The sequence below is a fragment of the Oncorhynchus kisutch genome, unplaced genomic scaffold, assembly GCF_002021735.2.
Source record: "Oncorhynchus kisutch isolate 150728-3 unplaced genomic scaffold, Okis_V2 Okis06b-Okis10b_hom, whole genome shotgun sequence".
In the NCBI taxonomy this organism is placed as follows: domain Eukaryota; kingdom Metazoa; phylum Chordata; class Actinopteri; order Salmoniformes; family Salmonidae; genus Oncorhynchus; species Oncorhynchus kisutch.
The window spans coordinates 4,013,223-4,026,006 of record NW_022261983.1 but is presented as its reverse complement, the minus strand read 5'-3'; the positions used below and the strand labels follow the sequence as shown (position 1 = coordinate 4,026,006).

General features: G+C 44.1%; 1 protein-coding gene across 9 annotated transcripts in view; it reads left to right on the top strand.

The window, feature by feature from the left end:
- The window catches only part of LOC109876487 (septin-9), a 139,962-nt gene that overhangs the window by 99,633 nt on the left and 27,545 nt on the right, over window positions 1-12,784 (top strand). For all 9 annotated transcript variants that reach the window (XM_031813675.1, XM_031813676.1, XM_031813679.1 and 6 more), the window contains one exon: window positions 10,857-11,078. In XM_031813675.1, the coding sequence (XP_031669535.1) occupies window positions 10,857-11,078 (222 nt within the window). The remainder of the gene's footprint in view (window positions 1-10,856; window positions 11,079-12,784) is intronic.

Genomic DNA, 12,784 nt, shown 5'->3' with positions numbered 1-12,784 from the left:
GAGGGGTGCAGAATAGCAGGTTTAGGGAGAGTTGAGGGGTCGGTCATCTCTTTCTGTCTGCAGTGACGGATAGATTGGGGTCTACTGTTGATCACTGTGCTGATGGAATGATGAACTGCTGTGTGTGTGTGTGGACTAGGGCCCACTGTATTAAAGGAATGATGAACTGCTGTGTGTGTGTGTGTGTTGACTAGGACCCACTGTATTAAAGGAATGATCGACAGCACAGTGGATGTGTAGAGGTCCTCACACTGAGAGACTGAGTGTCTGTAGACATGTAGTACCAACGTCACTTTGACTGGTATTGACATCTTCCCAGTACCACTTTACTCTGACCAGACTGTCATGAGATCCATGTCACACATCTAGATGACATCTGTCTGAAGCCTTATTTATTCACCGTTCAGTTCATGTCAATGACAAAATGACATCACCTCCATAACACATACTAGGGCTGGGAATTGCCAGGGACCTCACCATACGATATTATCATGAAACTTATGTGCCAATACAATATGTATTCCGATTCTCTCCATTCAGTATGTATTCTGATTCTCTCCATTCAGTATGTATTCCGATTCTCTCCATTCAGTATGTATTGCGAATCAATTATGATTCCGTGTTCCAAACATATTGCTCACCATATGTCTGCTGAGGGACAAGAGAGCCATGAGAACACGTGTTGATCAGTGATGGAAATAAAAGACCAGTCCAGAGGTAACGTGTCATAATACACCAAGCTGCATGATTTGGGTTGCTAAGGTGTTTTAGCACAACTCCGTTGAAAGCAGTCCTCTCCCTAATTCTCTCCCCCAGGTTATTTCTCTCTGTAGTCGTACCAGTGACTCGGGCAGAGAGGTCAGTCAAAGGTCAGATTCTGGAACCCTGCACCCCAACACTAGCTGTCAGAGAACAATTCCACACTGATACACTATGACCTCAGCAAAACAAACAACCGGCAGTAGCATGACCTGTAATAGGCTACATTTTTTTTTTCACACCTTTATTTAACCAGGTAGGCTAGTTGGGAACAAGTTCTCATTTGCAATAGCGACCTGGCCAAGATAAAGCATAGTAATCCGACACATACAACAACACAGATTTACACATGGAATAAACAAAACATACAGTCAATAATACAGTAGAAAAAATCAAACAAAAAGAGGTAAAATAAGGGAGTTAAGGCAATAAATAGGCCATGGTGGCGAAGTAATTACAATATAGCAATTGAACACTGGAATGGTAGATGTGCTGAAGATGAATGTGCAAGTAGAGATACTGGGGTGCAAAGGAGCAAGATAAATAAATACCAGTATGGGGATGAGGTAGGTAGATAGATGGGCTGTTTACAGATGGGCTATATACAGGTGCAGTGATCTGTGAGCTGCTCTGACAGGTGCTGCTTAAAGCTAGTGAGAGAGATATGTGTCTCCAACATCAGAGATTTGTGCAGTTCGTTCCAGTCATTGTCAGCAGAGAACTGGAAGGAAAGACGACCAAAGGAGGAATTGGCTTTGGGGGTGACCAGTGAGATATTCCTGCTGGAGTGCGTGCTACGAGTGGGTGCTGCTATGGTGACCAGTGAGCTGAGATAAGGCGGGGCTTTACCTAGCAGAGTCTTGTAGATAACCTGTACCCAGTGGGTTTTGGCGACGAGTATGTAGCGAGGGCCAACCAACGAGAGCGTACAGGTCGCAATGGTGGGTAGTATATGGGGCTTTGGTGTCAAAACGGATGGCACTGTGATAGACTGCATCCAGTTTGTTGAGTAGTGTTGGAGGCTATTTTATAGATGACATCACCGAAGTCGAGGATCGGTATGATGGTCAGTTTTATGAGGGTATGTTTGGCAGCATGAGTGAAGGATGCTTTGTTGCGATATAGGAAGCCAATTCTAGATTTAATTTAGGATTGGAGATGCTTAATGTGAGCGGAAGGAGAGTTTACAGGTTAACCAGACATCTAGGTATTTGTAGTTGTCCACGTATTCTAAGTCAGAGCCGTCCAGAGTAGTGATGCTGGACGGGCGAGCAGGTGCGGGCAGGGATCGGTTGAAGAGCATGCATTTAGTTTTACTTGCCTTTAAGAGCAGTTGGAGGCAACGGAAGGAGAGTTGTATGGCATTGAAGCTCGTCTGGAGGGTTGTTAACACAGTTAACACAGTTAATGCTGCTGGCTAATGGCTAGTTCTCTTAGCTTCTCTGAAGAAGGCTCATAGATAATATCATTAGATGGCCCTTGTTACAATTAACATTAGTCTATTGATGACTGAGGCAGAAACAGAATGGTAACTAGGCAGAAAAGGTAGAAACAGAATGGTAACTAGGTGGAAACAGAATGGTAACTAGGCAGAAAAGGCAGAAACAGAATGGTAGCTAGGTGGAAACAGAATGGTGAAAAGGCAGAAACAGAATGGTAACTAGGTGGAAACAGAATGGTAACTAGGCAGAAACAGAATGGTAACTAAGTGGTAACAGAATGGTAAACAGTCAGGCAGGTTACAATTGTGTAGGTTCGGGCTAAAGACGTGTCTTAACTGAACATTTTAAGATTTTAATTTTGAAGTGGACTCTTTCACTTCCATTTGAAGCTGTCTTGCTAACTCCCATAGTCAAACATGATTGGCATTACAATGGCCATAGTAGTTAGCTATACAGCACCTGTTCCCAGACTGATCTGGGAACAGGCTAAGAGGTGGTGTCGCAGGAGGAATCTACAGTTGGTGTAAAAAAATCCTGCTCAACATAATGAGGAAATGGTCCTATGTATACTTTTACCAGACTATGCTGCATATCTGACCTGACTCTGTGTCGATGTGTGTTGATGTTACACAGGTAGATAATGTCCCTGTATTGTGTAGGCAGTTAGGGGTCCTTGCGTTGTCTATTTTCTGTCAGAAACAGTGACGGGTCAGATAATGAAACAGATAACAGCACTGCAGCATGACTGAATGAACCCTTCAACCCCTCTGTCTGTCTAATATCCCTCTGAAACACTCTGACTCTATCACTGGGAGTCTGTGGTAGGTATGGGGTGCCGTTTGTCAAGTTACATGTTTTGATGTAGGTTTTATCAGGTCGATGCACATTGTTACAATCTGAAGACGATTAAACCTTGAAAATATGTTGGAGTGTTAGAACATGCTCCCATTGTCGTTTTATGTCTGTATTGTCCATACATGTTTAAATTCATGTCTGAGATTGTGTCGTGTTTTGGGCATACAGATGTGTTTGGTAAACAACTCTACACACACACACACAGCAGTACATATCCCCAGCATCAGGTGACAACATCTGCTTTCACAGCCCTGCGGGGTCGTAGGCCACATTCTCAGGAGACCAGAAATGGAGAGGACCCTGGGAAACGGGCTTGGCTACACAAACACACCCGCATATAAGCACAACACTTCCCCGGTTCATTTTGGGGCTTCTCTTTGGGTCTGGCTAGGGGGTATTTGTACCATAATGCAGAGTAATGCCTGGTCTTACTGGCTGTCCTCCGTACTGCTGTGTCAGCCTCTTTCATATGACGGTGACTCATCATGTGTGCACTGTACTTGACAATGGCTTCTGTGTCCCAGGATCTGATGGCTCATATGCAGTGTTGATGATGCCAGGCTTTCTTTTATTCTTCACATGCATTGTCATCTCTTCCCCTCTTTCCTCTCTTTCCTCCCAGGTTCTTGACCTGAGAAATTCATAGGAAGAATGAAACCAGGACTCGGTCACAACTAGTTGGACTTTCGACTGTTAGAGGAAGTCTGTTTTCTGATTTCTTGATTAATAATAGTTTGGAGTAGCGTATTCAATTTGCTTTAGAAAGATGCTTATGGACAAAATGCCATTGTGAAAATGTAGACTGAGAGATGGCTACTCACTCTGGCTATTACCATAAAGCTATAGACGACAGGCGAACTATCTTCTGCCCTCTTTATGGATCCCTCTTTCTTTCATGGGTTTCGGAATGTGGAGAAAAAGTACACTCACTCAAAAAGGTTTGTGACCAGCACAGTGAGGTTGGAAGTGTTCTAGTTGTAGTGCTTATGAACTTGACCCCCCCCCCCCCCATGTCATATCAGTTAGGGGAGGAATGATGTCATAAACATATAACTTAATTTGCATAGTCAGCACTTAATTTGCATAGTCCCAAGTAGATGGTTTGTTGATGTTCAACTAACTGTCAACATATCAACTAACTGCAGCCCTAACCTTGTGATTAACATCATCTGACAAATGGTGAACATATCACATTGGGTTTAATAAGTGTTTACACTTATTGGACTAGTTTAGGTAATGTAGTTCTTCCCTGTTTTACAAAATGCTCTCCCTCCTGAAGACACAATGTGCAGTAGATGCAGGGCTAGATTATAGACAGTGTAAGACAGGTGTCAAACATATGGATCTGGCCTGCGGGGGCATAACAAACGTTTTGGGAATATTTTAGGGCCTGTTTGTAGTTAGCTGGCTGTTAAGTGGGAATGCCCCAAGCTATGCATGGAGAGAGTAAATCACATCTATTCAGTCCCCTCTCCACTCTTCTCCTGTCTATTCCTCTCCTCTCTCTGGTATTGGGACTTCTGTCTTTATTTACAGAGCAAAGCAACTGCATACTCTGCAATGACAGACAAACAACATTCTTTATGGGTCATAATTGAAACCAGGAGCACAACAATTCCAGTACATCTGGAAAAGTATTTTAATTTTTTTGTGGGAATTCTAAAAGTATTTTTCTGTGGATTCTTATGAAATGCATGTTTCATGCCAATGTCATATTGAAATGAAGGAAATCTCTATTTAATTTTAGGTTGACACACCCTTTCACAGCAACAACCTGGTTGAAGAGTTTCAAGGGATAGGAGAGCCCACTGGAGTTGGAATCTGGGGATGATTAGATGCCCATAAATGGAGAAGACACATTTCAGTTGAATGCATTCAGTTGTACAACTGACTAGGTTTCCCCCTTTCCATGATAAAATGATGAGGGCCAGGTTGGGAATTTAGCCATGACATCAGGGTTAACACCCTTACTCTTACAATGAGTGTGACCTAAATAAAGGCATTTTAATGACATGTCCTCTCCTCTTTGCAGTGCCATGGGATCTTTAATAACCACAGTGAGTCAGGCCATCTGTTTAACAGGTTTTATTTTCAATTTAACCTTTATTTATCTAGACAAGTCAGTTAAGAACAAATTCTTATTTACAATGATGGCCTACACTGGCCAAACCCGGACGACGCTGTTCCAATTGAAAGAAAGACTGCCATCTGAAAGACTGCCGTCCGAAAGACTGCCATCCGAAAGACTGCACATCCCATTCAAAAGAGGGATGTAGCCTATGTAATGTAATCCACTCAATTCCAGGAAATGATAGAGGGATCCATCCATGACAACATATTGCCTCCACAGTGAACCTTATGGTTTCACTGATTGCTGCTGACTGTTACTATTCAACTGACATCTGTTCTACTCTGAAACATTGATAACTCTCCCTACGAATACCCTGTTTATAATGCATTACAATCACATAAAGCTTCATGTGCCATGCATAATGCTTTATAACTACATAGACTGTTCATAACCATTTTATAATTCGAGAGGTAGAGATGAAACAGGATCATCTTCACTTGGACTCATATCTACAATCTGCTTGGCTGACAGTTTGTGGATTATTAGGTTTGGTTTTATCCTGAAGGTGGTTTTGTTGTCAGCTAGCAAACACAGTGATAATGTCAATGTTGTCCACATTCTGGGAAACCGACTGGAACCATACTCAATGGATGACATGTTTGTAAAGTTGAGACACACACAACCCTCATCCATTCCTCTGCTTTTCTTGTCTGGTTAACTGGTCCGTCTCTCCCTGTCCCCGTGTGATAATGTGCTGCTAATGTCTCCCAGCTGTTTAGGTGAAATGGCCAACCAGACGTTCTAACTAATGAAAGGGTCAAGGGTCATTTCAGATTTATAGGGTCATTTTCCAAAAAGCACTCAGACACCTATGTTTCGGCGCTGCACAGCAGGCCAAGGCATCCCTGAATAACAATAACGACATCCAATCAGTTCCATGTTATGCACTTTGGCAAGACATATTGGCTGACATACTGTAGAGCCCTCAAACTCAACTCTGGACCTCCAAGCCAGTTTCACTGCTTTTTTTCATTGTTCCCCTCTAACCATGGACTGATTTAGACCTGGAACACCAGGTGTGTGCATTTAATTATCAGGTAGAACAGAAAACCAGCAGGCCCCGGACGTCATAGGGTAAGAGTTGAATACCCCTGCTATCGAGTTTTTAGAGTTAGTTTACTTAATTTCCAGGTCTCCTTGAAGAGGGGTTTTAACCTCTAGGGATTTGATCGTGGTTAAACAAAGGCTACATTTACTTCACAAAGTTGCACAACGTTTTAGCAGTGTAGTCAGACAGAAAGGTTGTCTGGCCCTCTTGTATGTGCTGTTGGTTGGTAGTGTACCTAGTGTCATCAGGTTCATGAGCTGTCAACGTACAAAGCTAGGGTTGTTAGAATCCTTTGAATCGTGATACTGGTATCGTCCCAGCCCTAATCCCTGCATCGTTCCTATAGTGTCACCCTCTAAACCCTCGAAACTAGACGTTTCTTAACAACCAGGAATGGGAGATTAGTGTGTGTTTCTATTTACTTCTTGTTAAACAGGCCCAAACACAGCCAAGACGTACCCAGCTCTCTGGCTCCCTGTAGAGGGAACAGACAGGTACATGTATGGCCCATCCTCCCAAAGGGTTGCTGCAGTGTCCCTTGTAGAGGGAACAGACAGGTACATGTATGGCCCATCCTCCCAAAGGGGTGCTGCAGTGTCCCCTGTAGAGGGAACAGACAGGTACATGTATGGCCCATCCTCCCAAAGGGGTGCTGCAGTGTCCCCTGAAGAGGGAAGGAAAAAGAGACAATCTGTGACTCTTATTTAACGAAGGGAGGGTCGAGACACTGTCACCTTGTTAACCATGATCCTTCACTCCTCACCTTGCAGAGCCTGTTGTAACACTCATCATAGCAGTTCTGTACCATGGTCAGATAGTTATGCCCCATCCTCTCCAAAGGGGTTCTGCAGTGTCCCCTGATGCTAAGGGAAAGGGCTGAGCAGTGACTTTATTTGGGATGGACGCTGCATCGTCTTGTCTCTGTAACCATGGAGATGAGCCATTGCACTTCACCTCACTCAATGAGTCTTTTACATCAGTCAGAGCCTTTTGTAAGTAACCCTGTTTACAGTACGTGACTGGCATGTGAGGTTAGCTGGATATATAGTACCAGTCAACAGTTTGGACACCTACTCATTCAAGGGTTTTTCTTTATTTTACTATTTCCTGCATTGTAGAATAATAGTGAAGACATCAAAAGGGTGAAATAACAAATAACAATAATGTTGTAATCAAAAAAGTGTTAAAGAAATATTTAATATTTAAGATTCTTCAAAGTAGCCACCCTTTGCCTTGATGACAGCTTTGCACACTCTTCTCTCAATCAGCTTCATGAGGTAGTCACCTGGAATGCATTTCAATTAACAGGCGTGCCTTAAGTTATTTTGTGGAATTTTGAGCCAATCAGTTGTGTTGTGACATGGTAGGGGTGGTATACAGAAGATAGCGCTATTTGGAAAAAGACCAAGTCCATATTATGGCAAGAACCGCTCAAATAAGCAAAGAGAAACGACAGTCCATCATTACTTTGACATGAAGGTCAGTCTATCCGGAAAATGTCAAGAACTTTGAATGTTTCTTTAAGTGCGGTTGCAAAAACTATCAGGCGCTATGATGAAACTGGCTCTCATGAGGACCACCACAGGAAAGGAAGACCCAGACTTACCTCTGCTACAGAGGATAAGTTCATAAGAGTTACCAGCCTCAGAAAATGCAGCCCAAATAAATGCTTCAGAGTTCGAGTAACAGACATAACTCATTGTCAACTGTTCAGAGGAGACTGAGTGAATCAGGCCTTCATGGTCGAATTGCTGCAAAGAAACCACTACTAAAGGACACCAATAAGAAGAAGAGACTTGCTTGGGCCAAGAAACATGAGCAATAGACTTTAGATTTTTGGTTCCAACCGCTGTGTCTTTGTGAGAGGCAGAGTAGCTACCCCATCTGGTTTGCACTTAGTGTGACTATCATTTGGTTTTCAACAGGACAATAACCCAAAACACACCTCCAGTCTGTGTACGTGCTATTTGATCAAGAAGGGGAGTGATGGAGTGCTGCATCAGATGACCTGGCCTCCACAATCACCCGACCTCGACCCAATTGAGATGGTTTGGAATGGGTTGGACCGCGGAGTGAAGGAAAAGCAGCCAAGAAGTGCTCAGCATGTGGGAACTCCTTCAAGACTGTTGGAAAAGCATTCCAGGTGAAGAATTGGTTGCTGGTTGAGAGTGCCCAGAGTGCGCAAAGCTGTCATCAAGGCAAAGGGTGGCTACTTTGAAGAATCTCAAATATATTTTGATATGTTAAACACTTTCTTGGTTACTACATGATTCCGTATGTGGTATTTCATAGTTTTGATGTCTTTACTATTATTCTACAATGTAGAAAATAGTCCAAATAAAGAAAAACCCTGTACTGTACTGTAGATAGCCTGGTAACCAGGTCTGTTTGTGCTTCAGCCAACTCCTCAGTCATCCTCTCTTCTACTGTATGCCATGACAACACACATGACAGAAGAGTTGGCTGAAGCATGAACATTCTGGTCACCAGATCTATCTGACCAACCACCCTCCTATATGCCAGTCAAGAACAGTAAGCACAGGGTAGAGCCAGGTATTGGAAGTTACAATAGTGACATGTTGATCAGTATGATTCTGTACCTGTTGCAGTGGAAACTACTAGAGGAGAGGGTGACTGGTGTCTGGACCAGGATGAGGAAGTGGTGTGGAGGCCAGTTGGAGCTAGTTCCCTATAGGCTAGGTGTGTCTCTAACTCTGCCCGTTTCTATAGAAACATTTACTTTGACATCATACTCAATTCACAAGACTTTTCTTTTGAAAACGGACTGGTATCAAGTGTTCTGTGAACAAGATATACCAGCCTATTATCTTCCTACCAGAACCTAGTGTAGTAGTCTTTACAGTGAACTCTGGGATTTTCCTGAGTTTCTCTCTTCAGTGTTGTTGTTATCGGAGTTGTAACTAGCTGGAGGGAGGGGGGATGGAATCTTGATGGCTGTAAAATTCTTGGCAGCCTGCCCTTGTGGCTCCAAGAGAGGAGCTGACTGTCCTCCTCGTGTGTGTGTGTGTGTGTGTGTGTGTGTGTGTGTGTGTGTGTGTGTGTGTGTGTGTGTGTGTGTGTGTGTGTGTGTGTGTGTGTGTGTGTGTGTGTGTGTGTGTGTGTGTGTGTGTGTGTGTGTGTGTGTGTGTGTGTTTGTCAGTCATCCTTAATAGCACTGTTGATTCCAGAGTTGTGAGTAGGTCAGGTTTCAGGTTTTCACTCATCATCAGCAGGACACACCATATTAAACAATATGCCTGGTGATCAGACACCACCCAGCATACATAGTTAACTTGAGTTAGAATCTGCAGGGGGGTCCTCCTGTAACTCAGGAAAATATACAGAATATTATTCTATGAATGTATATGAGTCCAGCGGTGGTCAGACAAACATGTACTGTGTATCTAACCCTCAGTAGAGACTGTTTACTTCAATATGACTGTTGAGTAAGTGTGTGACTGCAGAAGGCTCTGGGTGGTGCTGAAACACGGTTGGTTCAGTACTTCAGAAGGCTCTGGGTGGTGCTGAAACACGGTTGGTTCAGTACTTCAGAAGGCTCTGGGTGGTGCTGAAACACTGTTGGTTCAGTACTTCAGAAGGCTCTGGGTGGTGCTGAAACACGGTTGGTTCAGTACTTCAGAAGGCTCTGGGTGGTGCTGAAACACGGTTGGTTCAGTACTTCAGAAGGTCCCGGGTGGTGCTGAAACACGGTTGGTTCAGTACTTCAGAAGGCTCTGGGGGGTGCTGAAACACGGTTGGTTCAATACTGCAGAAGGCTCTGGGTGGTGCTGAAACACGGTTGGTTCAGTACTTCAGAAGGCTCTGGGTGATGCTGAAACATGGTTGGTTCAGTACTTCAGAAGGCCCCGGGTGGTGCTGAAACACGGTTGGTTCAGTACTTCAGAAGGCTCTGGGTGGTGCTGAAACACGGTTGGTTCAGTACTGCAGAAGGCTCTGGGTGGTGCTGAAACACGGTTGGTTCAGTACTTCAGAAGGCGCCGGGTGGTGCTGAAACACGGTTGGTTCAGTACTTCAGAAGGCCCCGGGTGGTGCTGAAACACGGTTGGTTCAGTAATAACAGGTAGTGATATGTGGAGGGAGGGGGTTTCTTTACATTTCCTTAGTTTATGGTCCGCTAGTCTACACCTCGTCAACTTTTACACTGTCTCCCCAGCTCCAACACACACACACACCACAGGTAGTTGTCCTGGGGTGCTCAGCTGTCTGTTAGTATTAGCAGGGCTTTGGCCCATGTTTGGTCCTAATGTATGGATATTTGTTCAGACTCGTGTGTGGTCCAGGTCTAGCTAGGTTATGTCTAGCTAGTAACTAACTCCTCACAGCTGTGTAGAAAACCATCCTTCCAACTCCTTCACTTGTTTCTGATGACACAGCAATATGGTTCTGCTATATGTTTAGTGTAGTATACTAACTGTATAAGTTGGTTACTTGAATGTGTAAGGTTTTTGTTATCTTACTACTTTAAATGATTTTCTTTATTTCACAGTAGGAAGCTCATGTAATGTGTCCAGTATGTTTCAAAGATACATGATCACACGAGAGGAAATAAATGGTTTATCCACTTGTACTGACATGTATTTCTCTCTCCCTCTCTCCTCAGAGTCAGAGGTCACTACCAGCTACAGCAGTAGAGCCATGTCTGAGGTGGCCGTGCCCGAGATGATGATGCCACCCCCGGCGGTGCCCGCAGCGTGCCAGGTGGAGAAGACTGTGCCAGGTCCTGGCATGGGGGACTTCAGCTATGTGGGCATCGATGCCATCCTGGAACAGATGCGGAGGAAGGCCATGAAACAGGGCTTCGAGCTCAACATCATGGTAGTGGGTGAGTTAACATGAAGAGAGAGAACACACCCACACAAACAGATCAACATCATGGTAGTGGGTGAGTTAACATGGAGAGAGGGAACACACCCACACAAACAGATCAACATCATGGTAGTGGGTGAGTTAACATGAAGAGAGAGAACACACCCACACAAACAGATCAACATCATGGTAGTGGGTGAGTTAACATGAAGAGAGAGAACACACCCACACAAACAGATCAACATCATGGTAGTGGGTGAGTTAACATGGAGAGAGAGAACACACCCACACAAACAGATCAACATCATGGTAGTGGGTGAGTTAACATGAAGAGAGAGAACACGCCCACACAAACAGATCAACATCATGGTAGTGGGTGAGTTAACATGAAGAGAGAGAACACACCCACACAAACAGATCAACATCATGGTAGTGGGTGAGTTAACATGAAGAGAGAGAACACGCCCACACAAACAGATCAACATCATGGTAGTGGGTGAGTTAACATGGAGAGAGAGAACACACCCACACAAACAGATCAACATCATGGTAGTGGGTGAGTTAACATGAAGAGAGAAAACACACCCACACAAACAGATCAACATCATGGTAGTGGGTGAGTTAACATGGAGAGAGAGAACACGCCCACACAAACAGATCAACATCATGGTAGTGGGTGAGTTAACATGAAGAGAGAGAACACGCCCACACAAACAGATCAACATCATGGTAGTGGGTGAGTTAACATGAAGAGAGAGAACACGCCCACACAAACAGATCAACATCATGGTAGTGGGTGAGTTAACATGGAGAGAGAGAACACACCCACACAAACAGATCAACATCATGGTAGTGGGTGAGTTAACATGGAGAGAGAGAACACACCCACACAAACAGATCAAATTCAATCAATCACATTTATTTTATAAAGCTCTTTTTACGTCAGCTGTGCTTTACAAATACCCAGCCTAAAACCCCAACGAGCAAGCAATGCAAATGCCATACACACACACACACACACACACACACACACACACACACACACACACACACACAGCACAACATCATGGTAGTGGGTGAGTTAACATGGTGAGAGACGAATGCATGTGTACTGTATATGATCATAGGTTTACATCAAATGAGCTCAAGATCCTGGTCTGCTGTTATCCAGCCTGAAGAAACACAGGCCAGAAGGTGGTGGTGTGTGATAGGGACCAGGCTGTGTTTACGGTTATCCTCTCCTGGGTTATTCAAGGAGGATATATCTCTAATTTAACAAGAGGATCTCTCTAATTAAGAACGCTCTCATTTTCACTCACACACATTTACCCCCCCCCCCCCCCCACACACACACACACACACACACACAGCCTTTTGACACTCCCACCATACTGACACTCCCTCATCAGTGTGTGATGGCTCCTTTTTAAAACGGTATATTTTTACAACACACACTCCTTCCTTCACAAGAGACCAGCCCCTATAAAACCCCTTTGCCATGCTGTCTCCACACCACGTCTTCATTTGATGATGTCGCGACTGTCAGTCTGCTCTGTGGGTTCTTTCCGTGGATAAAACGGCTCACACTACAGCCTACAGGGGTACTTCAAGGAAGGAGGATGCAGACTCATCCATGGAAAAGAAAATCCAAAACGACCACTTAGTCTCCTGCAGTGTTAATGTGCACTCAGGTGTAATTTGTCATTTAAGTCTGCCTGTGAG